This window comes from Pongo pygmaeus, chromosome X (genome assembly GCF_028885625.2).
Source record: "Pongo pygmaeus isolate AG05252 chromosome X, NHGRI_mPonPyg2-v2.0_pri, whole genome shotgun sequence".
Lineage (NCBI taxonomy): Eukaryota > Metazoa > Chordata > Mammalia > Primates > Hominidae > Pongo > Pongo pygmaeus.
The window spans coordinates 44,292,432-44,319,959 of record NC_072396.2 but is presented as its reverse complement, the minus strand read 5'-3'; the positions used below and the strand labels follow the sequence as shown (position 1 = coordinate 44,319,959).

At 39.4% G+C, this 27,528-nt stretch overlaps 1 protein-coding gene and 1 long non-coding RNA gene across 2 annotated transcripts in view; both read right to left on the bottom strand.

Moving 5' to 3' along the window:
* Window positions 1-22,419, bottom strand: part of MAOA (monoamine oxidase A) — an 85,737-nt gene extending 63,318 nt beyond the window's left edge. Inside the window, exon 1 of the mRNA XM_054471664.2 lies at window positions 20,725-22,419. Coding sequence (XP_054327639.1) covers window positions 20,725-22,033 — 1,309 coding nt within the window. The 5' untranslated portion in view covers window positions 22,034-22,419. The remainder of the gene's footprint in view (window positions 1-20,724) is intronic.
* Window positions 22,420-24,538: 2,119 nt separating this feature from the next.
* LOC129024547 (uncharacterized) overlaps window positions 24,539-27,528 on the bottom strand; it is a 50,240-nt gene continuing 47,250 nt past the window's right edge. Inside the window, exon 3 of the long non-coding RNA XR_008497099.2 lies at window positions 24,539-24,884. This is a non-coding gene — a long non-coding RNA (uncharacterized LOC129024547). The remainder of the gene's footprint in view (window positions 24,885-27,528) is intronic.

Below are 27,528 nucleotides of genomic sequence, written 5' to 3'. Positions count from 1 at the left end.
AATGATTTTGCTGCCTTTCTAATAAATTCTGACCACACTGTGATTAAATGAGCCACCAATTTTTATTATCTGTCATAAGGGATTCAAAAATAACTAATTTAGTCATCTTGCATTTCAGTTGGTCAACAGAAACAAAATGTAATGGTCTTAAAATATATATATCTTGTTTCCTGGTGATAATCATATATTTAGAGAATTTTTGAGCCTCTAAATCAATCCCTATTATTTCCCTCATCCAGAAATCCTGATAGTATTAGCAGAAGAGACGATTTTCTTTAAAACTTCCTTTAGCTACACCAGGTCTCAGAATATCTATGCTTTGCTTTTCTCAACTTAAAAATCCTGTATAATCATGTCCTATGATTTATATTTTGATTACATGCTTGCTAGATCTTGTTTCCTTCACTAGTTTCTAAGTTACCATAAGGTAGAAACCATGCTTTATACTTTTTTCACTAGCTCAAACAAAGCTGAGAACAGGTTTTCACCTGTAATTAAAAGCCTTCAGGAAAGATAAAATATTTTTTAAACCCAACATAGTAATACCAGAAAAATTAAGGAAGTATTGCAGATTAACATTATATCAAGGGTGCATGCTACAAGCATGATTTATCACTGATGTTGACTTTGATCTAATCACCTGGCTGAGGTAGTGTTTGTCAAGTTTTTCCACTATAGTTATTCTTTTTCCCATCTTAACATACTGTACTCTTTGAAAGAAAGGCTATGCATAGCCCACACTTAAGGAGTGGGAAGTATGTTCCAGCTTTTTGAGGGTAGAGTATCTGTATAAATTATTTGGAATTCTGCACTGGAGATGTGTCTCTTCTCCTCACTTATTGATTTTTTCAATCATTTACTTATTAATATATCAATATGGACTCACAGATATTTGTTTTATACTTTGGATTATAATCCAACACTATGTCATTTATTTCGTTGCTTAAATTCTTCCAGCTATGGTTATTAGGAGTTCTGTTAGTTGGCTCCTATGCCCCTTTGACATGCCCCTATCATTTTGTGTGTGTGTTTGAGCACTTCCTTCCTTTCTAGTACTACACAATGCTCCAGACTCATCTTATCTTTCTCTGCCACAGCCTTAGAATCAGGCATTTCTTCAGTGAGCTTTGGTCCCTTTTACTGGAGAACAGTATTAGAAACCAAGATCTGGGTTCTAGGTGTGCTCATTACTACTGGGGTGTCATTGCTTCTAAGACCTCTCAGCTCACAAAGAAATACAGGCCAGGCACAGTCACGCCTGTAATCCCAGCACTTTGGGAGGCCAAGGCAGGTGGATCACGAGGTCAAGAGATCAAGACCATCCTGGCTAAAATGGTGAAACCCCGTCTCTACGAAAAATACAAAAAATTAGCTGGGCATGGTGGTGGGCGCCTGTAGTCCCAGCTACTCGGGAGGCTGAGGCAGGAGAATTGCTTGAACCCGGGAGGCGGAGCTTGCAGTGAGCCGAGATTGTGCCACTGCACTCCAGCCTGGGCAACAGAGCAAGACTTCATCTCAAAAAAAAAATACATATATATATATACTGTGCTATTGTGCATACATTTATTTTTAAATCTACATTCATTTTTGTACTTCAAATTCTGTCTCGGTTCCTAGTTAACTTTATACTTCTCATTATACTTCTCATAAACTTCTCATTATTACAGAGATAAACATAATATAGGGAGAAAATGCTAGTTATATTAGGGTAGAGGGAAATAAGAATGGCACCAGAGACAAGATTAGTAAAGTGATACAAATAATACCTAAATATGTATACAAGTAGTTGAGGAGAAGAACTATTCTAACTGATTTTAAAACACACGGATTTGATAGTCCATTTATATCCTAAAGATAAAAAGAACTTCACATTTTTTTTAAATAATAATTTAGCTAGTCCTAGTATTAGCATTGTGATCCCAAGGCTGTTACATTTGTAGTATGTGATAAAACAAGTGAGTAATCAGGCTTGTGTTGTTGAGAAGCAGGTTTTTTAGCACGGAGATAAAGAAATTCAGATGTAAAAAATGATGAGATGAAGTAGTAACCCTGTAGTCCTAGATATAAATTGGAATTATAAGTATGATCTCTGGATATACTCTAATTTAAAAAAAAATATTTCTTAGTTTTGTACAATGAAAAGGCCTAGAAAAAATAACCTACCCAGTAGCAATGAACACTCCCAACACTTAGAGTGTTGTTTCTAAAAAATCAATTCTCACTACAATGAACTACGGCTTGTGACCTAGTGAGATCTGAGGCAGGAAATGTACAAGATGAGCCTGAACACTAAATCATACCAGAAAGCAAGAAGGCTGTCAGAGACTACTAGGGTTCTGTCAAAAAGACTCAGGAGCCTACCTATATAAACTCCTACTGGCCAAAGATGAAATAATTTGAGTGTCAAATAAAGATAACAACTACAATGGCTTAAATCCATGAGTTCATAATAATACTAAACAAACACAAAAACTCTCATTTTCCAGCTTTGGAAAATGATAAGGAATCAACTTACCATTTTGAAAAATGGTAAGCAAAAGAAAAAATCTAGTATTCATCCTACCTTTCCCATTTGCGCTGAACCTCAAAACAACCAAATAGCTAATGAGGGGAAGTTTCTCTGTATAAAAGTATGCTAGTTAGTAAGTGAAGACAGAAATAATTCAGATGTCAGCATTTTGCAACCCCTAATGAATTAATGAATCTAGCATAATGATAATCAAGCTGCTAACACACACAGAAAAACAGATCAGACAAATGTTATCTGCCTCTTGATGGAAGCACACACCATCACCTATGAAGTAGTTTTGCAAGAATGAAGGAAAGGACAGGGAATGGGAGAGGATGGAGGGGAGGAGAGGGGAGAAGGAAGGAAGGAACAAATTAAATTCTAATGTGATCGGCCCTCTGTATCTGATACTTAGGGGACAGAGGAACATGTTAAATAATACTACTGGGATGAAATGAACAAAATCCAAATTGTAGGAAATTATACAGGACTACCCTATTTTTTTTCTTTAATTCCCTACTCATGCTCTCCTTCCCCTTTATCCTTCATGGGCTTCTCCCACAATAAATCTCTTAGAGAGCTAGTTCTATCTTGATGCCTGCTCTCACAGAACCCAGTATTTTACTCATATACAGAATGTCATAGAATACACATAGCCAAATCAAGGATGAGTTTGGGTCTACAAGATCTAAAATATCTTAAAAGATATTAAGTCTAAACCATAATATCCAGCACTGCTATCTGCTGTTCGTGTGCAATTTTGAGCCCTTCGAGTACACTACTCTTACATTGCTGATGCCCATCAAAGATTTAAGTATGTAATGAATTTGTGGAATCAGCTCACAAAGAAAGCCATCCCCTGACAGATAAATAAACTCAAACCAATGTCTGCCAGTCTTGGCACAATATGTTTTCTGGAACACAGCCAAAGGTTGTGCTGACTAATGTAAAAATGGGATGAAGGTGAAATGAAAAATATGTTTATGCATAAATCTTTCTCCTTATGTCTGATTATTTCTTTAGGGTTAAGTTCTAGAAGGGAGATTACTAAGTCGAAAGTGATGAACATTTTTAGGCCCAAAGTAATACTCCATATTTAAAAACAGAGAAACTCAGATGCAAAATTTTTATTTCTTCCCATTCCCTTTCATCAACCTAAATAAAAACCAGTTAGGTAGATAAATATACCCAAGGGTCTACTAGAATTGCTCTGGCAGTTCCTCTTGTAAGGAGGAGAAACTGGCTCTCCCCACACTGCCTAAGGGGATGGAGTAGTGGGGAACTTTGAACAACAGTGGTGGGACCTGTAGCAGTTGTGTGCATAAAGGGACCTCTCAGTAGCATCCTACAGATTCATTTCATATGCCTTTCCTTGTTGCCTCTCACAACCATCCCTTGGAGTAGATTTCATTATCTCCACATTCCAAGTGCCTGATATAACCACAACAAAGTCTCCTGAAAAGCGAAGGATTTTACTTCTCACACCCTCACTTAGAGTCTTAATAAAATCTAATCTAGTATGTAACTCCAAACAAGTTTTATGAATGGATTTCAGTGCCAATAATAAATAAACACTACTTAGGAAACTAAAAGGGGAGGGGGGAGCAGGGCTGTCTGAGCCAATACAGTGACCACACCAGTGACAAAGGTCATTTTGCAGTTTGGCATTTAAGGATATAACTAAATAAAATTTAAAAGCTGGTGAAAGTAGTTGTTTCTACATTGCAGAAAAACGATTAGCCCTATCACAGCAAGGAGAGTTTAAACTCTTAGTTTAAGAAATAAGAAATATGTTTAAAATATTTAAAAAGGATTTCAGAGAAATGGTTTCTGAAAGGTCTTAGAATTTGAAGGGTGAAGATTTAAGTTATTTAGGAAAATCTATTATATTAAGCATATTTCTTCTAAGATGCTAAATAAATGGGTGCTGATGTTTCAGTTTGCATGTTTACTGGGAAGAAGACCCTGTTAAGGAATCTCCATGATAACTTAAAGGTTAAAATATATACAATATGAAAATAAAAGTATGATGCTGTTAGGAAACTATTTTTGAATGCTTAGTAAGTCAAAGTACACGCAAACACTTGGAGCTCAGAAATCTTTTGTAATGTAATAACTGTGGCTATCTGCTGATTTGAATGGCAAAACCTAAAGATTATTCCTACTTTAAGATGTAAGTCTTGGATTATAACCAACTGTTTTTTGTACTTGTGTGTCACTCACTATGCATTCTACCCTTCCCTCATCACTACAAAATTCAATGATCAGTTACAGAAAAAAAATGATATCTTAATTGTCAACCCTACAGATTAGTTTAAGGGCTTTTGACTTAATCTTTCGAAATATTTATTGAGCATTTTTTTGTAAATGGGATAAAATTGTTAGAAAAGACTCTTAAGTCTGAAGGCAAGTCACCAAATAAAATGTGGCTACTATAAAGATAGCTTTTGTAATCAAATATTTTTTCACATTTTATTATGAAAAGAGAAAAATCTCATCTTAAATCTTTTATTTCATCTTGTTCCAAAGTAATATAAATTGCTAAACAAAAATGAAGAGCATTATGCATTACAGATCTCCCTTTCTTTCATTTTCCATCATTTAATGGCCACATAGAATCTAGTGATAAGAAGCCTGTTTCTCACGTCTCCCCACCCGCATGATAAGGGGAGGGTTTGATACAGGTATGCCCGTAAATGATTAACAACCAGTCCAGTAGTGGGAAGCGAGGACTGTTTCACAGCATTTAGATTTCCATGGTGTATATGCACTCTCATCATGGGTTTCAAACTACTAGTGTGATTTCAGGCTACTAACATTATTGTCTATTAAATCAGCAAGTGTTTATGATCATCATTGGGATGTAGGAGATGTGGGGCCATCTTGGTAAAAGACCATTGGGCCAAACTCTCAAGTATCCTAGTGTCAAAAATTTGTGATTCTCTCACCCATGTTTTTGAGAGAAGAGGTCTAAGTGAACACTAGCAAAATCTATCGTCCCCTATACTCAGAGTTCTTCCTCTCCCAAACCATGGCAAACAGAGCTCATTAGGAAGAAAAGAGCCCAAGACTCCTGAGTATCCTGTGGTTTTCTATGAGAGTAGAGAGGTCAGAGAAACTACATTCACAAAGAGTTTGTTAAGGCCTTGTTGTGTGAACAAGGAGATATGATAGACTTCAAAATGCAAAAACTTGAAAACAGGAAGATAGCAGATCATAGCACAAGCAGATCTTTAATTAGTTTGCATTAAGTATTCTAAATCGGGATGATGAGTTTAAAGCAATACAATTCCTCTCCTAATTTCTCTCTCCTCAATCATTTGCAATTTACAGAAACCAAAATAAAATAGGTTAATGGATTTATCAGAGAGGTTAAAAAAAAAAAAAAAAAAAGCTAGTCTGCTAAAAGCACACCTTGTTTAACGGAGTTCAAGGCAATGTGGGTCCTGGTTATTAGATCAAGAGAGCCTGGTTGAGATGTTGTATGCAGCCAGCAGTGGTGTTACCATGGCAACCTTAAACCAAGCTCCAGGTTCTTAAAGTAACTGCCCATAGAAACAGTGTTACCACCAATTCTGCAATGCTTCCAACAACCCAAAATGGTTGCTGTCCCCAGAGAACTGGTATAGGAGATGATTTTACCCACATAGCATACCTTGGGAGTTAATTTGTGCAATGAAGCCTTTGAGAAAATAATCCCTTTGCTTCCCAGGGCATAAATCTCAGGCATACTGTTGCTTTGGAACCTAGCTTCCACATTTAGCCCTGTCTTCTCCACCTCTCCCAGGGCCATTTGCTTTACCTTATTTCTTCAAGAATATTCACATTATTCTATCACAGAAAAGTAAGAAATTCCTCAATTTGACTCATGCCACCCTTTTCAGCTCCTATGTGATTTCTGATTTTCTTTCTACAACACATGATCAGGTGTCTCCATTTCCTAACTTGAATAAACCTGGAAATGTAGTGTACTCCTCATAAAAAATGCCCAGTGACCCCACCATCAATGCAGACAATCAATATAGTCATCTGTCACACTCTGTCCCTGCTACCCTGATTTATTTTTCTTCTTAGTACACATTACTACCTGGCACTACACACACACACACACACACACACACATTTTTTGTATGTTATTTAACTAAGCCCACATGAAAATAGGGTCTTTGCTCATTTTTGCTTATTGCTGTATCTCCAGAACCTAGCATAGTACCTGGCATGCAGTGGACACTCAGGAAATATTTGTTGAAATAATTTATTAATGAATGAATAGAGTTTATAAAACTTCAGAGACTGCAATTCAAAAACACTCACAAATTCAATGGTATGTATGCCTACTGAAGGCATTCACAGTTTAAAAACAAACAAAACAAAACAAAAATCCCATAATGAATTGGCCAAACAAAACATTCCTGGGGCAGGCTCTGGATTTATTCTCCTAGTATTATGTGGAAGAGCTCCTGCTATAGAGCTAGTGCAATTTGAAATCACATTTTATTATTTACTGTGTGATAATCTTAAGAAAGTTTCTTCAGCCTGTTGCCACAGCTATAAAACAGAGATAATAATTGTTCTGCCTTGGTGGGTAATGTGAAGATTAAACAAGGTAACATGTATAATTACTCAGCCAAGAGACTGATGCCTGGTAAATATACCATTAGTATGAGCTATCATCATCACCATTATCCTTAAGGTCACTGATGACCTCCTTTTTTCTAAGCCTCATGGTTTTGTCTCAATCCTTAAACTCTTTTATGCTATGGTTGGTATTGTTGATCATGTATTTCTCTAAATCTGTGTTTCCCAGAGGGCGATCTGTGGAAAAGTACTTCTTTGAGGATGTACACAGAATTTGTCAACATTGTTCAGTAAGATAAACACATTCTCAAGTTCATTGTGTTCCAGATTACAATAAAGGTAAAGAAAAGGTGCTATGGAGTGATTTAGGAGAGCTTCCAGAGCTTTTGGAGTGATTGGCTTGAACACTATGCTTAATGGTGAAACAACAGTAGCATTAAAATCAGAAACAAGGTAGAAATGCCACCATTACCAATTTTATTTAACATTATTGGGCAAGTACTAATCAATGCCATTAGATAAGGGTGAAATGAGGCATAAAAATTAGAGAAGAGAGAAAATTATCATAGTGGATGGATAGTGGAAACTTAGCCTGGAAAATTGATGAGAAGGAATGAATAAATGAATGAAAGAAAAACAAAAAGAAAATTCCAGGAATAAGGTGTCTAGTTTAAAAATTATTATTATTTTTTTCGAGATGGAGTCTTGCTCTTTCGCCCAGGCTGGAGTGCAGTGGTGCGGTCTCAGCTCACTGCAATCTCTGCCCCCTGGGTTTAAGTAATTCTCTTGCCTCAGCCTCCCAAGTAGCTGGGATTACAGGTGCACACCACCACGCCTGGCTATTTTTTTTTGTATTTTTAGTAGAGATGGGGTTTTACCATGTTGGCCAGGGTGGTCTCGAACTCCTGATCTCATGATCCACCCGCCTCAGTCTCCCAAAGTGCTGGGATTACAGCTGTGAAAACCATGCCCAGCCAAAATTAATATTAAAAGATAAATATCTACCCTATGTACAATGAATTGGAATATGATGGAAAAAAATAAGCTCACTTCTTAGAGCAACATCAACTCAACAAGAGCTCTGAAAAAGAAACCTGAAAAATATCTTCAAAATCACCAAAAGACACAATAGAAGATTTGAACAGAAAAATAGTTTTTATTTTTTGATAAAAGGAAATAGTATTATAAAGACCTTAATTCCTCCAAATAAATCTACAAATGTAATGAAATCTCAATTAAAATATTAGTAACTTTTTCTTTATATTAGAAAGCCTGATTCTAAAGTTCACATGGAAAAATAGCATGGCCAGCTTGCCAGAAAATTCCTGAAAAAGCATTATAACTAGCTCAACTTTTCATTAAAATGTATGACAAAGCTACAGTAGAAAGAGTTGTGCTGGTACAAGATTAGAGAGACAGAGAAATAAGAGCATATGGTCTAGAAATAGCCTAAATTATACAAATCAGTAGGTAAATCCTGGTTTAGTCAATAAATTGTGTTGAGACATCTGATTTGGGGAAATTAAAAAAGTAAAGCAGAATCTCTCTCTAACTCTTTACTCAGAATAAACTCAGAAGAAAGATTTAAATGCATAACATAAAAACCTTAAAAAACTAGAATAAAGTAGGGCAGATTTTTATAAAGTAATATTCTTGGAATAAAGAATGTTTTCTGTACAAGACACAAAACCCAGAAGCCATAAAAAGAAAATATTTGCAACATTCAACAAAGAATTCATTTCTTCAAAATATAAAAAGTTCTCACAAATCAATAAGAAAAAATGACCAGACATGCTTTTAAAATAGGTTAAAAAATGTGAACATAAGCTTTTACAGAAGAAATGTAAATGCCTTTCAATGAAAAGGTGTTCAATCTCACTCATAACTGGAGAAATATAAAAATAAGGTACCATTTTGGCTTATTGGGTTGAAGAATGAAAATAGTTAAAACATAGTATTGAAATGGATGCAGAAAAACAGATTCTGTCTTACACTGTTGGTGGCAAAGTAAAGTGATTCAATTTTGTTGTCATTAGCTATCAAAACTATAAATGGACCTCCCTTTGATCCAGCAATTACAACCCTAGTAAGCTCTCTTACATATAAACTTACCTATGTGCTCCAAGAGCTACATACAAGGATGTGGTAGAGGCATTCTTTGAAATACTACACAACTATTAAAAAGAATGAAAGTTCTTTGAAATAAATAAGGTAAAATAAGCAAAGTTGAGATTCCCTGTATATAGTATAGGCCCATTGTAGAATAGCAAAAAATGTATATACTTCATACTTGCACAGTAAATATCTGAAAGGATACACAATAAACTATCATAGCAGTTATTTTTGGGGTATAGTGCTTGGGGCTGAAGTGGAATGAAGAGTCATCTTTCAATACACTTACTTGAATGTACTGCATATATATGTTTCCTGTAGAACATCACTGTGTTTGCAAAGAGAAAACTAGTACACACAAACATTAAGAATGTTTTGCTACCCCAAATTATTTTTCCCCTTAAAATGTTTCAAATACAGCCTACAGATATATGAAATGTGGGCTGTCTTCATGAGAAGCATCTAAGGCATGGATAACAGTGGAATCTTTCTGCAAGTACATATACTTACCCCTTCACAAGTATCATAAACCTAGCTAAAGTCATTCCTTTATCTATTCACCCATCAAATAATATTGCACTCTTACTGAGTCCTGGGCATCATCCTAGGTGCTGTGATACAGGTGAATATAACTAAGTCCTCATGAAGCTTACATTTTTATGGGAAGAGAGACAAATAAAGGAATAAATATTAAGATTAAGTGATTAGGAACTATTAAGGAAATATTAAGTGCCATGAAGGTAAACAAAGCAGAGTAAGGGAAGAGTGAGCCATGGAGGTGGGGAGTACTTTTACACAGGGTCATCAGTGAATGTATCTGAGAGGTGACATTAAAGCAGAGATCTTTTTTTTTTATATATACTTTAAGTTCTAGGGTACATGTGCACAACCTGCAGGTTTGTTACATATGTATACATGCGCCATGTTGGTGTGCTGCACCCATTAACTCGTCATTTACATTAGGTATACCTCCTAATGCTATCCCTCCCCCCACCCCCCACCCCATGACAGACCCCGGTGTGTGATGTTCCCCTTCCTGTGTCCAAGTGTTCTCATTGTTCAATTCCCACCTATGAGTGAGAACAAAAGCAGAGATCTTAATGAAGGAAGTGAGCCATGTAAGTATCTGGGGAAGATAGGAAAAAGGCTGAGGTGCTCAAAGACCAGTAAGGCTGGCACAGCCAAAGGGAAATTAGTGAGGAGAAGATGAGACTGGAAAAGTAAGAAGAGACTAAGTGACAGAGTGTCTTGTAGACCACAGCAAAACTCTAGGTTTTGGTCTAAGTATGATGGGGGCTACTGGAGGCTTATAAGTAGGGGAGTGATTCACCTTATTTTAACTTTTTAAAAGATCATCCTGGTTTCTGTGAGGAAAGCAGACTGTAGTGGGGCAAAAGAGGAAGGAAGTACAGAGACTAGTAAAGAGGCAGATCTCTGGCCAAGAGATCATGGTGGCTTGGACAAAGGCAAAAGACCACAATGGCTTGGGTGGGGATAACTGTGGTTGCAGTTGTTGTGGGAAGCTGTGAGATACAGAACATATTTTGAGGCTACAGCCAATAGGATTTGCTGCTGGAATGGATGTGGTGTATGACAAAAAGGGAGGAACCAAGAATGGATACAATCTTTTTAATCTGAGCAACTGGTTAAATGGTGGTACCATTTATTAAGCTGGAAACAGCCAGGGGAAGAAGAGTTATGGGGAAATATCAAGTGTCTTACTTTAGATGCATTAATCTTGAGATGCATAAATGAGCTAAATGTGTGTTATGAAAAAACAGAAATGTGTTACAAATCTTTGCATCCCTAGGATGGAGCCTGCATGTTGCAGTGCCCAAATGCTTGTTGCAATGAATAGAAGAACCACATACTAAGAAAACAAAATCATGCTTATGTGGATGAGGGCAACAGGGAAGTTTCTAATGCTACCTAGAATATATTTATCTCAAGCAACTAAGAAACATTGACAAGGATAGGGTGGCATGTCATTTTTATTGCCCTTGGAGTGTTCAGTCCAAGGGCAATATTTATTCCTTTATGCCTTTATGCCTAAGTAAGTCCTTTATTCCTTTATTCCTAAGTAAGTCAGCAGATTCTAAATACTGCTAGCACATTCTCTGATCTTTGAACCAGCATTGTGCTTTTTGGCAGAAGACAACAGAGAATATCAATGTACACACAAACTTGCCCTTGATACATAAAAACATTCCTACCTATCTATCTATCTAATCTATACCTATGCCCATCTGCATTTTGTACTTCCTTTCAGATACATAATTCTCTGCTTTTGGAAAGGCCAAATCTTCTAATCCCTTTGATAGGCTAAAAAAGATAGGGCTGTCTCAAGTAATAAACAGATGAAAGCTAACAATTAACTTCAATTTGCCCTGAATTCAACAGACTGGTTGTCTAGACAGTCCTAATTTATTTGATTATTGTTCAGCATTCATCTTCACTTTAGATAAAAGGATCTCACCCAAGTTAGGGAATGCAATTTACCCCTTAATTCATTATTTGCCCCATTCTTTCATTGAAACTTAAAATACACCAGGGACACTCCATATTGCTGTTCTTGGACTGTGCACACTAGGATGGGCTGTAGTTCCCCAAATGTTTTATGGAACATGAGTCCTCAAGAAAGATGCTCTGGGGAGAAGTATCAATGTTCATGGAAGTTGAGACACCATATACTGTTTCTCCTTCTGGGAAATGCCTGGTGCACACCGGCATATGGTCCTGAGAAGTCCCGCAGCAAAAAGACCCATTTAACTCAGCATTTATCCACCCTCTGCTTTTAAAAAAAATGTATACCTGAAAACACACTTTAGGAAAGCTTGTTTAATATCTTACAAGATTGATTGTTCAAATAGCATAATAAACTCCCAAAGGCAAGGTCTTAGGTGAACAATGCCCAGAGCACAAGCTGAGCATGTTGGAGCAAGGTTTTAGTGTAGCTATGGTATATACTCTGATGCCTGCCTAGTTCTTTCTCTTTATTCCCAAAAGTGACATCTTTCTTCAACTTCGATATGCATCATCACCTAGAAATTGTACAGAGTACACTGCATGATACATTAAGTTAATTCTCTATTATTCAGTGAAGTGATCTCTGGCCAACAGAATTCTTACATAACTGCACATTTGGACTCTTGGACTGAACACTCCAAGGGCAATAAAAAGTATAGTCAAATATCAACTAATATTGCCTCATTTTTGAGGCAATCAGATTTCATCAGATTTTTGAAGAGGCATTTCATTTTTGAGGCAATATGCCCAAAGCAGAAAAGCAGAGTGCAAACCCCACAAATTTTACCCAAGGCATATAGTGATGCACAACTGACAAATATTTACTGAATGAATGAACAGATACATACAAGCAAGAAAATGGTCTTCAACTTAGGCCACAGCTCCAAGCTAACTCATTTAATCTGGAAACGGTCACCTTAAAGGTCATCTTCATTACATTTCAGAATTTATCCAAAATCTATGACACTTCTGTCGAGTATGACTTCCTCCATGAAATCCTTTCCTTGTCACTTCCTCCAGGTGGAATTAACTCCTCCCTCCTCCGTGCTGACATTGGACCTCTGAACCAACTTTGAAGAGCATTTTAGGCTCATCTCTGTAACCCCTGTGACACAGAGGTTACATAGATTCTATGCCTCACACAAGTCACTGAATAGACAATGGGCTAATGATACTTTAAATAAACAATCTTTGAAAACTACTAAAAGAAATCTCAACCACCACAGCCTTCCATTTCCTTCACCAATGTTTTCTCCCAAATTCTTTCTTTTCAAAACATGTCAATTTCACTTCTCTAGTTATCACAGAGCTAATATAGCAAATGTAGGTGCCTTCGTTTCCAGCCTGAATGTTTTGGTCTACTTAAAAATTCATTACTAGTAACTGTCTAATGATGTAATGAATCCTCTGAAATATTTTTCACCACTTTCGTGAAGTCTCAGTATCAGCTAAAAATAATTACACTATTAGGACAGTGACACAGAAGAGGTTTCCAGAACACTGGCCTAGTGCAGAGGAGAAAAACATCTATGCGTAAAAATATGCATTTTTTTGGTGAAAAGGTCCAATATCTTTCATCAGATTTTCTAAGAGACATTTGGTTCAAAAGGTCAAGAATCACTGATCTAAACTATCCCAACAATCTCCACATATCCCAAATGCACTAGGAATGGACTTTCCAAAAAGGAAATAGATTTGTCATATGAAAGTCATTTTATCTAATAGGGTGTCCCATATTTTTAAATTTAAATGTTCAGAAAGCAATAATATTGCTTGTGATACCTTATAATATATAAATTACTGTTAAGCAGTAGTCACTATGCTTTAGAGCATCAACCTTCAAAGTAAAGCAATAATAAGGTTTACTGCAGATCTATGGATGAGCTGACAAAGCAAGTCCAGTGAGGTGAGGTACAGAAAGAGCACTGTCCTGGAAGTCAGTATTTTACGCATCCAAGGACAAGTTAGACAGCTAAGAATTTTGTGGCATTTGGTAATTCCCTTGACCCCTCTAAGCCTCTGTTTCAGTCCCTTTGGGCTCTTACAGGCCACCATCCTATAACCCTTGGACATGGTTAATATATAATTACTTCAACTCTTAAATCTTATCATCTGTTTTTTATGTTCTTAACACTCTTACTTAATCAATCAATTAAATATTGTCATTGAGTGTGCTTTGTTTACTTTCGCCTAGCAACAACTAGAAAAGGGTTTTTAAACAAAGTCTCAGAGAAGCCATGGGGAAAGTGTGAATGAGCACCTGTGAAGAGACCCAGGCCCTGATTTAAGTTTGTGAAGAATGTCAGTATGAGAGATAATGCAAACTCTTCCCAGAATAAAGCATAGAAGAAAAAAACGTTGAGGAGGGTCCAAGAAAGAAAGCTAAAGAGACAGATCTTCATGAAATTGACTAATTACTAAAAATCCATACCAGAAGATATATCACATATAACTTAATCCAACTTCTTGGATGACAAAACCACAGTTCAAAGACTTTAAATTTCCCTAATACACAATGACAGATGGCAACATAACAAGAAATAGATTGTTTGAAGGAAAATACAAATTGCTGGTAAAAATATAAAATATTTGTCATGATAAAGGAGGAGAAACAGTCCCAACAATCAATTTGTCTCAAATGCTCACAACATTTAGAAAATGTTTTGATTCAATTTTTGAAGTTCTAATTACAATGAAAAAAAAAACCTATCATTATGAAATCTATACATCTCATACATACAAGTATATTCCTTAACAACTATTTATCGGGTGTCTACACTTTCTAAATCACAGGGCTGGGTACCCTATATGTAATATAAAACTAGAATACAACCTTAGTCTTTCTGAGTACACTTGGATGCAAATACTGCAAGATTTTTCATAGGTTAAAATATTTTTATGCCACAACTGCACAAAGATTGTGACCCAATATTCACCAATAATGGTGTTCCATGATTCTTTTTCTCCATTATTGGTCTCTGTAATATATGCAATTATGCTATAACTAGATCTATTGTTAAATACATTTTTCACAATAGCTGAGGATTATGTAACAATTCAAATCAATCAGTATTGACTAAATGCTAAAATTCCCATTTAATGCCGGATAAATCCAAAAGCTCCTTCAACCATGAAGATTTCAAAAAAAAAAAATCAGAACACAAATAAATGTAATTCTTGTATTCTTTGTTTAGTATTTTAAAAGTTTATGAAGTAAAAACACCCTAGTTTATTTTTTAGAAAAATAAAATATAAATTAGGGGCAGAGAAGTGTCCTAAACAGCACAAAATTAATGCTCAGCCCACATTGAACCTCAGAGTATTTAAATAACTAAGACACCAAAAATAAGTGGCATTTCTTAAATGGAAGCTTTTCTTAATCACTGCAAAACCACACAGTACATGCTGCCAAATTCTGGGTTAAAATGCCTAAAATGGTCCTAGCAGAATAATTTTTACGGGTGATATATTTCAGCAAAAAGGGGAAATTGTGGTATGTTGTGGACTCAATCATTGGAACGCTGAACATTAGTCATTTCTCTTGCAAAATGGCTTTTCTGTCTCTCAGAAGATAAGAAAAATTCATTCCTGCTGGTTTTATACAGCACTGAATTCTGGGCAGCTAGTGTTCTCAATTCTTTTAGCAGAGCTCAGCTGATGGACAAAAATAGAGAGGAGTTCTATTGCTTAAACACTATTTGGACACGAAGAGGTCTTTCTACATGACACTTGGAATTTAATTGCAAAAAAAAAAAAAAAAAGAAGAAACGCTTTATTCACCCAGGACAATCCAGCATTATGACTAAGGCATTTTCACTGTGCACTCGCTAACCATTCACAGCTCACACAGGAACAAAAATCATGGGTAGACGTGGCACACTGGGCTCATCTCAATAGCTACCAGGATCACATACCTAGAGGCATAGGAAACAACTATTTTCATTCCCTGGAACTCTCGCCGTTGGGAAATTAAGCACTGCTCATGTCTGGCTTACACCCTCATGACTGCATCTGTGTTCCTCTAGTCTCTCCTGTATGGTATGTCTTTTTTTCCATCCTCTTATCCCTACCTGTTAAAATTCTACTTTTCTCTCAAGATCACTGCACTTTGTTCATATTCAAAACATTAATATTTATCTCACCGCATTGATATTTATCTCACTATATTCATATCAATTATTATCTCACTGTATTCATGTCAATTATTCACCCACTTGATTACTTCTTCCAGAAGATAGAAGTACCTTATGTACAGGGATGCTACTTACTCATCATTATATATCTCTTTCTTTCCCCATGATCCCCAGTCACTGCTTAATATATAGGTAGAGGTTCTTGAAATGCTTAAACAAGACCAGGAGCCAGAGCTACCTCTACTTGTAATGAGTTGCTTTGAGAGATTGAGCATTTCCTATCCTTAAATGTGTTCAAAGCTACAGCCATCTGGCCCTAATCACTAGCGAGGTGCTGTCAAGAAGATTAAAATCTTAGGTGATTGGACTAGATTGCCTTTTAAAACTCCTTTGACCCAAAGACTCAAATTCCAAACAGACTCATGAAGGAAGTATACATTGTCCCCTGGAGGTGGGCTTTTTTCTTGTTTCCTTTTTTTATTTACTAAAGAGAGCCATTTCAGAAATTCTCAGTTGAGGGCAGATTTAAAAATCTTCCACTGCTAGTTTTCTGTCATTTATTGTATCTGTGGCAGCTCATGAGTAAGAACTAGCATCTGAATTCAGTGACCGAGCCATTATCCTTAAAATCAAATCATGAAATAAGAGATAGAAAATAAGTGTAAATTGTTTGTTAAGTACAGATTACAAGCTCTACAAGAGGAGAGAAAAATCAATGGGAGCCAGAGTGATCAAGGAAAGGATCTTCAACCATGCATTGAAGGATAGATAGAATATAAATGTAAGAGAAAAGCACTTCCATGTTAAGAAAGATAAAAACAGAAAAGGCATGAAGGGACAAAATAAACTTAGTGTAGCCTGAGGACATGAGGCAGTGAGACTAAAGCTCAAATCCATGTTGGAAAATAGTAGGAAATGCTACTTGGGGGGCGGGATAGGGAGGTGTTTGGGAGGCTGCTAATAGGAGACCATTGAAGGCCCTGAGCAGAGGGGCAAGGTGCTGAAAGAAGTGTTTAAGAAAAATCAAGTTTGGGAGAACACTGAATGCAGGATGGACATAAAGGGAGAGCCATTATTGTAAAGGGTGGCCACTGGGAAGGGGGTCATAACCAGGTAGCTTCAGGGGTCAAGAGCTTTTGCAACAACATTGATGGAACTGGAGACCATTATCTTAAGTGAAACAACTCAGAAATAGAAAGTCCAATACCATATGTTCTCACTTATAAGTGGGAGCTAAATAATGTGCACAAACAGACATAGAGGTATGGAATAATAGACATTGGTGACTGGAAGGGTGTGGGGGCAGGAGGAAGGAGGTACCTAATGGGTACAACGTACATTATTCACATTATGAATACATTAAAAGCCCAGACTTCACCACTACACAATCTATCCATGTAACAAAATTGCAGTTGTATCCCTTACATTTATACAAAATATTTTTTAAAAAGAGTCTGTCCTGGTGATAGGGGGAGGGAGGTCATCATAGAGAAAGGAGAAGAGAGATAGCCCCAAAGAAGAGTGAGAAGGATCTGCTAAAAGGGTGCAGAAGATAAAAGAAAAGATTATGTCAAAAATTATAGAAGGGATGGTGGTGCTAGGAACAGAGTCAAGGAACTGAGGAAAGAAGCTGGATTGGCTAGCACATGTTCAATATGGTACATGTTGAACCTGAAGTGTTCAATCGTGAAATACCCAGGAGCAGATAAGCTATGGGATGGCAGTTCAGGGAAAGAAGAGGATTCAAATTAGAGACTTGAGAGTTTTCTACAGATAAGGGACAGCTGAAGTCCTAGAATGAGAAAGAGAGGGAGAGAGTACCAAGAGCCCCAAAGTGATGAACAGTGGAACCTTTCAAAACCAGATGTTTGCAAGAATATGAGCACAATGAAAGGGATGGAAAAGCAGCAATCAGTATGGGATAAAAATTCAGGATCCAATAGCATCGCAGAAAACATGAAAGGAGTTTCAAAAAGGAATGGGTGATAGATGATGAATGATGGTTAAGGACCACAGCATTTTAAAGATATCACTAGACCAGCAAATCAGCAGGTTTATTTCCCCTCTCAACTATTAACATACTATATATAATTATTTAATTGGTGGTTAGGCAGATAAAAAGAGTTTGTGGTTGTAAGACAGTCTATTTTATGTTTTATAATGACAAAAAAGGAGATACATCAAGATGCTGCTATTCTCTGTGTAGAGAGAGTTATTAAAAAATGTTGCTAACATGGATCAATTTTGAGTAATGTCACTTAGAATATGTACTCTTCTGGGTGCTATATAATAGAAATAACACTGCTGATGCTATGGATTGGTGACGTATTATGAATGTGTGGGTAACCTATCAAAGTGTGCAAGTCCTAACAAAAGTTATAAAGAACATCCAAAGGCATATAAAACTGCCACAGGGACTATTAAGTAATTCATGGAATACTGCCAAGCACACACAAAAATGGTATGTTTCTGAATTCACAAGAATGCTTGGGAAGTGATGCTTCTCACCCGCTCATGAAACACTCAGTTTATGTCCAGGATCTAACATGAACCACACTTGCAACAACTTTCATTTTAGTTGTGAACCATCTGGGAAGGTACCACAGATAGAAAGCAATGTTTCTGGTCAGTTTGAGTATTAAAATCACTCAGATCTGACTGATGGAGATGGCATTAGAGGAAGCCAAGTGCTTTTTCCAGTGTCACTGAAGCTGGCCTCTGGAATAGGGGTGTGAACTACTGTGCAAGAAATGCCCTCTACTTCCCTCCAATGGAAATAAATTAATAATTAAGAGTGACCATGAACAGATTCAGGTTTTGTGGGACCTACAACTTATATAACTTGGGTATCCTCTCTAAGAAATAAGAAAGCAAAATTGCAAATACAGGACTGAGTATGAAACTGGTTATTTATTTAGAATGAGAACCAGAAGCGACCTACAGTTATAAGGCCATAAAGCATAAAGTTTATCAGCTACATGGTAATTTCACCTCTGCTAATGACCAAGTATTGAGCATAAAGTACAGAAAGGGAGGAAGAGCAGGTAATCAGGCAGAGGAAAAATAAAAAAACAACGCTCCTTAAGGAATTCCGGAGACTGAACAAGAAAAAGACTAAGAATAAAATCCCAGAAAGAACTCTGAATTGCAGAATACAGATGGTATGGAGATGGGAGAGGACCCAGAACCCCTAGTCAATGTATATAACACATTGTCATCATATTTATTTTCCAGTGATCTACAACCATATTGCTTTTAGGAGGCTTGCCTAGTGGGACCAGATTTTGGGAAACAGCAGTCCACTTCATTGCAGGTACTCAACAAGTGTTTTTTGAATGAATAAATAAATACATAAACAAGGTGAAATACTCCTTTTTCTTACTCTCCACCAGGAGCTGCTTTCCTCTGATGCTCCAACATACATGTATGTTTTTGCTGATACTGGCTGGAACTGTCAAAGAAACAGTTCATGCCAATCTCTTCTCTTGGCCTGTTCAGGATAAACAATGTTGGGTACAGATAAAGCTATCTCTACCCAACATTAATTTGTAAGCATGTTCAGAGTCTCCTCGAAAGATTTATATATAAAAATGGCTACTGTGGGGCCACTCTACTTACTCCCTCCCATCATCTTTCTCTTTCTGAATCAGATCCTGCAGGGATAACTCAGAAATTATTAACACCTAATGGGGGGAGGATAGGTCAGTGTGGCATTCTAGCCAGGGATGAAAGGCAACAAAATTCCTAATTTTCAAACATTTTACCAATGATGGCAACATAGGTGACAATATATCAATCATGATGAGGCTTCCAGGAAGATATTGGAAAGCCTCACGCACCACTCACTTGGTTAGCCACAAATCCAAGCCAGGACCAGGGGCACCCTGGCCCACCAACTGGCTCATCAGAAGACAAGATTCAGGTGGTGGGAGCTCTTAGTGAAAGGAGGAAGGAGGATACAACAGGGCACTCAGCCCCTGCTTCATAAAGGGATTCTCTTTGGACAATAAATGCCCTACACCTTCCCGCAAGTTCATATATATATATATATATATAAACACAGTTCATATATATATATATATATATATAAACACAGTTCATATATATATACATAAACACAATTCATATATATATATAAACACAGTTCATATATATATATAAACACAGTTCATGTACACACACACACACACACACAGTAATAGTTTAAGAGCTCACCCCCTCTTCCCCTCTTTTTTTTTTTAACCTTTTCTTAAAGGAGTCTACCTCCTTCCTCTTCACCTACTAAATTTTCTACGGAAAACAGAGAAGAGCAGGGCTAGAATAACACTACTGCTCCCTCAATACTACAGAAATCTGTATCCTGATGTTCTGTTTAGGGCAAAGGATATGAAATCAGTGAGGCAAAGCAGCCACCTCAGGAATTAGTATTGCAGGTCTTAAACGGGAGAAAATCGTTCAGCCACTTACAAGCTAGGTGATTCGACCTCAAGAGAGTTATTGAAACTCCCCAGACCTCAGTTTCCTGGTTTTGCAAAACAGGGATGAATTTAGTTCCCACCTCGCAGGACTGTTGAGGACTGAGAAAAGCCACGTAAAGTGCTAAATATAACTGCACAGCAAGAGCTAATTAAATATTGGTATTTAATAGTAGTAGTAGTAAAATTATTGTGTCTGCCTCCCCCAGTCACACCACCAGCAAAACTGGCACAATCCCCCACTCCCACCTCGCAGGATATGGGGCCAAGCCATGGCTACACTACACTCTCGCATGCATCAGAGACCCCCAAACACCACAAGAGCTACTGTAGGTTCCCCTACCCCTCACTGGCCAGGGTCCCCCAGGCCACCGCTACGGTCCACACTGACCTGAAATGCCACCTCCGATCACGACTACGTCGAACATGTGGCCCGCGATACTCGCCTTCTCTTGATTCTCCATGCTTTGGCTGACACTCTCCTGGGTCGTAGGCACAGGAGTGGGGACGGCAAAGGGTGGGAAGGACCCTTCTATCAACTTCCCCGGGGAGCCCGGGGGCGGAGCCGATCCTTCTTTTGATACCGGGGGGGAGCCGGGCACTGTGGGCGGGGCGAACCCTTTTGCTGATACTCCGGGAGCGCTCAGGGGCGGAGCTGATGTTTCAGCTGATACCCGGGGGGAGCTGGGCACTGAGAGCGGGGCGGACCCTTGTACTGACACTTGGTGAGAGTTATTAGGTTTAGAATGTCCTTGTGTCGGCAGTTGGAAAGGATTACTGGGTGCAGGAGGTTCTTGTATTGAACCCCGCGGAGTGTCAGGCACTGAGGTGGGGGTAGACGCCTGCCTTGACACTGGGGGGATGTTATGGGGTGCAGGAGGTGCTTGTGGCGACACTGGGGAAATGTTATTGGGTAGAGGTGGTCCTGGTACCAAACCCCAGGGGAAGCTGGACACTGAGGATGCGGCAGACCCTTGTACTGACCCTCGGGGGGTGTTACCGGGTATAGGAGGTGCTTGTATTGACACTTGCGAAAGGTCATTGGGTATAGGAGGTCCCCGTACAAATATCCAAGTGTGGCCGGGCACTGAGGTCAGGATGGAATCCGGGGGCAGGGTCGGTCCTTTTACCGAACCCCGTGGGGTGCTGAACCCTGAGGAGAAGGCAGACCCTTGCAATGACTCTAGGGGGGAGTTTACGGGCGGGGTAGGTCCTGTTACTAATACCCAGGGAATGCCGGTGTCCTGGTTGGAGGCTGTGGCGGCCCCATCGGAGGAGTTCGAGCTGGTGGTAGACTTGGGGATCCGACTGCTCGAGTTGTAAGCGCTGAAACCCCGGAGGCCACTCTTGGAGTCGGAGTCAATACTCTCGCTAAGACCGGTAGTGCTGATTGGGGAGTGTATGCTGGAGCTCCAGGAGGCGGCCTCGGCCTTTGAGGACGTACTCCACTGGGAACTGGCTAGCGGATCCGAGACGGACCGCCACTCAGAACGGACGCTCCATTCGGACGGGCTGTAGGAGGTGTCGTCCAAGCTGGAGTCCGGGTTCGGGACCTGGGCAGTTGTGCCCCCGGCTTCGGGCGGGCCCTCCGCCTTGCGCCCGGTGCCGGTGCCCGTGCCGGTACCGGTGCCGGTGCCGGTGCTGGTGCCGGTGACGGTGCCGGTGCCGCCAGGGGAGGAGGCTGAGGCGTTTGTGCTCATGTTTCTGGAGCACGCTGGGCGCTGGGGGCGGTGTTCTGCTTCCCGCAGCCCTTCTCCACGGTCAGGATGTTCCCGGTACCCACTCTTGGAGGCCTGCCCCGGGCGCCCGGCCCAGTCAGGGGCGGGGAGAAGTGACTCTAGGCCGGCCTGGCTCCGCCTTCCCAGCCTGCCTGCCGGCTCGCGCTGGAAGCCCTGCCACTGGGCGTGGCCGGGCGATGCCACTGCAGGTGGGGGGCGCGGTTGCCTGGCGAGAGTGGGAGAGTGGATGTGGGTGTAGCCGCGTGGGCTCTCAACCTAGTGCTTTCATTCTTTAGTTTTAACTGAAAGCTATCTGGGCAAGACTGGACTTAAGGAGGCAGATATGTGAAGGAGGCTGAGCCGGGCAGGATCGCAGGGTCGCAGGGTGCTGCCCCACTTGGTCTGGCACCTTTGTGACGTCATGTAGGGCCAGTCGAGGTCTGCGCAGCCTCCAGCCCTCACTAGGTTGAGGGCGGGGCGGGGAGGAGCGGGGAGGGGCGGGGCAGGGAGGAGCGGGGAGGGGCGGGGCGGGGAGGAGCGGGGAGGGGCGGGGCGGGGAGGAGCGGGGCGGGGCGGGGCGAGGCGAGACGGGACGGGGCGGGGCGAGAACCGTCACTTGGGGGAGACCAGGCAAATATTGGTTCTCTATGGGGTTTTTCAAGCTGAGGCGCTTAACCCAAATCGAAGCAAGTAGGCAAGAAAAATAACTCACCTATCATGTATTAAGTGGGACTGCATTTTAAAAGGGAAGGTCAAAGGGATGGCTAAGGTGCAGAAACAAATGAAATAAGAAAACGTGTTTCCCCATCCTACTGAAAAGAGTGCTATTTAGTGCACATATTTTACTGTGCAGCCAGCCTTCTGTTTGCTAGTTTTATCCCTTTCTTAATTTTCCACTTTTTCTTATCCTGAATTTGTCATCAAAAGCTGAATTTGTCATTACTGGAACTCTCAAAAATAGGTGAAATCTGGCCGGGCGCGGTGGCTCACGCCTGTAATCCCGGCACTTTGGGAGGCCGAGGCGGGCGGATCAACTGAGGTTGGGAGTTCACGACCAGCCTGACCAACATGGAGAAACCCCGTCTCTACTAAAAATACAAAATTAGCCCGGTGTGGTGGTGCATGCCTGTAATCCCAGCTACTCAGGAGGCTGAGGCAGGAAAATTGTTTGAACCCAGGAGGTGGAGGTTGTGATGAGCCAAGATCACGCCATTGCACTCCAGCCTGGGCAACAAGAGCGAAACTCCGTCTCAACAAAAAAAAAAAAAAAAAAAAATAGGTGAAATCGTGACGTAAATTTAGAGAAAGTGATGAGAACTCAAGGAAGCTAACGATGTCTGCTCCCACCTATAAACATTCCTCCTGTTGCCCCTCACCCCATTCTGTATCAAACATCTTGTTGAATAAACTGTAAAGAAATATGGATTTAGTCTTTTCTTCATCCTGTTTCAATAACTTTTACTTCCTAGAAAAGGACTTGAGACTTATGACTAAATTGAAATCATTTTTATCTTGGTAGACTTTGAGCACAGAGAGAAGAAAAACTAGATATGAAGAAATCAGCTTTTTCTAATGTGATTCTGTTCACCTTTCTCCTTATTCTCGTTGTTTTCATTTATTTTCGTTCAAATACTTGATTTCACAGTAAGTGCTAGGCACAGGGCATGGTACTGGGATACACAGGCAACACAAGACAGAGACCATCATCATCGAACACACAGTCTAGTGGATGAGCTAATAGAGGACATAGACAACTGTCTATCTGACGTGTAAATACAAACTCTGACGAATGTTATATTAGAAAGATCCACAGGGATAAGAAAGTGTTAGGGTGTCCTGAGTCCTGACCCCTCTGGAGATTAACTTTGGGAAAGGGAGTGTAAAAATGTTTTAGAAAGAAGAAACAATGTGTGCAAGGGCCCTGTGGTAGAAAAAAAGCATAGTTCATTAAGGCAACTAAAAGTTACTCTGTGGAGCTCAGGGCAAGGGGGAGACAAGGATGCTGAGGCCGGCTGGGCCAAGGTAGCATCCTTGGCCTCGATCCTAAGAGCAACAAAAGCCACTGCAAGACTTTAGGCAAGTGGCAATATACATCAATTGCAACTTGGAGAGGTCTATCTGCCTGCCATGTGCATAATTGAGCAAGAGTAGATAGGTACAGGTAGACCAAAGTTAGGAATTCTTTAAAGAATGAGGTGAAAGTATCTTAGACTGAGGTAGGTGGTGGCAGTGGAGCTGCAGACATGTGGCTATCTTAGAGACATTTACATATAAGGTTGACAGGACTTGGTTGTAGCTAGGATTTGGAAGACCATGAGCATGTTTTTGGACATGATGAGTTTCAAGTGCTTTTGAGACATCCAGATGAATGTTATAGAGTAGGCAACTGAACATAAAGCCTGAGACTCAAAGCAAGAGTTTGGATGGAGATGAAAATGTGGAAGTTTTATTAAATAAAGGATGGAAATCGATGAGTAGAAATATGAGTATTTTCTCTCTTCATTTTATTTGTGTTGTATGAAAACAATAAAAGTTCACTTTAAATTAACAAATAAAAGAATAACTGTGAAACATTCCATAAGTATTATTTCCTCCCTTGTGTGACCTTAGGCAAATTACTGGACTTCTCTTTGCCTATTGTCCCAGCCGTAGAATCATAGAATCCTATAAGTTGTTGAATCAGTCAGGGTTCCAGCAGGAAACAGCAAACTCAAATTAAGTAACTTCAAGAGCGTATCATCAACGAACTATTTTCAAAGACGTGGGCAAGATGGAGAGATGCCGTAAGGAATTGCGCAGTACCCTGGGTTGGTAACAGCAAGAAGGTATCACTCTGAACAGGTAGGGGGAGAAAGCAGTCATCAGAAATTTAGTGACAATGTTATTAGGAAAGGGCTGCTGACACAAGGTGTGGCCTTTAGTTCAGGGAGACAGCCAGCCCACAGGAAACCCACAGGGAGGAAGCTGGGAGAATAAATACCTAATCTCCCTCCCTCCAGTCTCCTGCTGGTCCTCTGCATAGACCTAACCCAACCAGAAGCTAGAAAACAAGGGAGACTCTGTTGATGCAGTCCATACAGGTGTGAGACAAAATAGCAAGTGCCAAGAAGCCATGTTTGCTCATTTCTGCTTGCCAGCATAATTTCACAAAGCCTCTGACTCTGTGAAGATATGCAGCTCACCAGAAGGATGCTTTGAAGACACAACAGGAGAGAGCACACGGCCTCCCATGTTTCTTGTCTGAGTCACTATATTCCTTAAAAGATAAATGACCCTAGTCCTTGCCTTTCCCCACACATAAGGTAACGTCTGATGGGGGTTGGTGATTATGCGTCCGTAATCTGTTGCCAGATGTATTCTTACAACCAAATCTAGATGTGATTCTGCTTCATTGTAACTTCCAAGCAGGTTTGATGCAATTTTGCATGTACTGAACTCCCACGCTTGTCTATAAGCAATGGGCTGAAATACTGTGCCCGAGCCGTCTGACGGAACTGCTCCCGGGCTATAAGCCTTGGTCTATAGTCTCCAGTAAGACTTCTGAATAAAATTAACTGTAATTCTTTAAAAGCTTGATTTTTTTCCCTTAGTTGACACAGGTCAGCCTTCAGGGGCCAGAACAGAGTAGAGAAGTGTGGTAGTGGCACCTGGAGAAGCAAAATGAAGATATCTAGCACAGCTGAAGCGAGGGTTAAGTGAGCAAATGCATTAAAACATTTAGGGTAGTACCAGACATGTAAGAATTACTCAATACATATTCACACTTCAATTTTTTAAAAACTACATTATATATTCATGCCATATATATATATTCACTCTCTATGTTCAATTGCCTACTCTAGTCTACTTAATCATTACCCTCTAACATTAAGCGTTTAGTACTTTCCAATTTTTAATATAATACATAACATGGAGACGAACATTTTGTGCATAAAATATTGTATGTAGTTTTTACAATTTCCTTGAGATAGAATCCTAAAACAGGATTATGAGGTAAGAAAGTAGGAGCATTTTTTAGCTCTTTGACTGAAGTTACCAAATTACTTCCCCAAAAGATTATACAAATTTATACTTCATTAGTAATGTCTAAGAATGGCTATCTTCTTACTATACCCACTCCAACAATAAACAAGTTCACTTTGAACCTTTCTTAACTTGAAAGGTGAAAAATCAGCATGGCGTTGCTATTTAAATTAGCATTTATTTGCTTACTGGTGAAATACATCTTTCAAAAATGTATTATAGCCATTTCCATCTCTTCTGTTGTGAATGATCACTTCATGCCTTTCTGCAGTTGATTTCCGAAAGTGCTTTATAAAAGATAGTAACCCCTTGCTTGCTATTTTCACTGAAGATAGTTTATTCCAATTTGTATTTTAGTGCTGTTTATGACATTTTAGATATGCATAACATTTAAATTTATGTGGTTATATCAGAGTGAACAGGCAACCTACAGAATGGGAGAAAATTTTTGCAATCTACTCATCTGACAAAGGGCTAATATCCAGAATCTACAATGAACTCAAACAAATTTACAAGAAAAAAACAAACAACCCCATCAAAAAGTGGGCAAAGGATATGAACAGACACTTCTCAAAAGAAGACATTTATGCAGCCAAAAGACACATGAAAAAATGCTCATCATCACTGGCCATCAGAGAAATGCAAATCAAAACCACAATGAGGTACCATCTCACACCAGTTAGAATGGCAATCATTAAAAAGTCAGGAAACAACAGGTGCTGGAGAGGATTTGGAGAAATAGGAACACTTTTACACTGTTGGTGGGACTGTAAACTAGTTCAACCATTGTGGAAGTCAGTGTGGCGATTCCTCAGAGATCTAGAACTAGAAATACCATTTGACCCAGCCATCCCATTACTGGGTATATACCCAAAGGATTATAAAACATGCTGCTATAAAGACACATGCACATGTATGTTTATTGTGGCACTATTCACAATAGCAAAGACTTGGAACCAACCCAAATGTCCAACAATTGACAGACTGAATTAAGAAAATGTTGCACATATACACCATGGAATACTATGCAGCCATAAAAAATGATGAGTTCATGTCCTTTGTAGGGACGTGGATGAAGCTGGAAACCATCATTCTCAGCAAACTATTGCAAGGGCAAAAAACCAAACACCACATATTCTCACTCATAGGTGGGAACTGAACAATGAGAACACATGGACACAGGAAGGGGAACATCACACACCAGGGCCTGTTGTGGGGTGGGGGGAGGGGGGAGGGATAGCATTAGGAGATATATCAAATGTTAAATGACGAGTTAATGGGTGCAGCACACCAACATGGCACATGTATACATATGTAACAAACCTGCACATTGTGCACATGTACCCTAAAACTTAAAGTATAATAAAATAAATAAATAAATAAATAAATAAATTTATGTGGTTGTATCTATTATTTAGTGATTTCTTCCATTGCTTTTCAACTTAGAAGGGCTT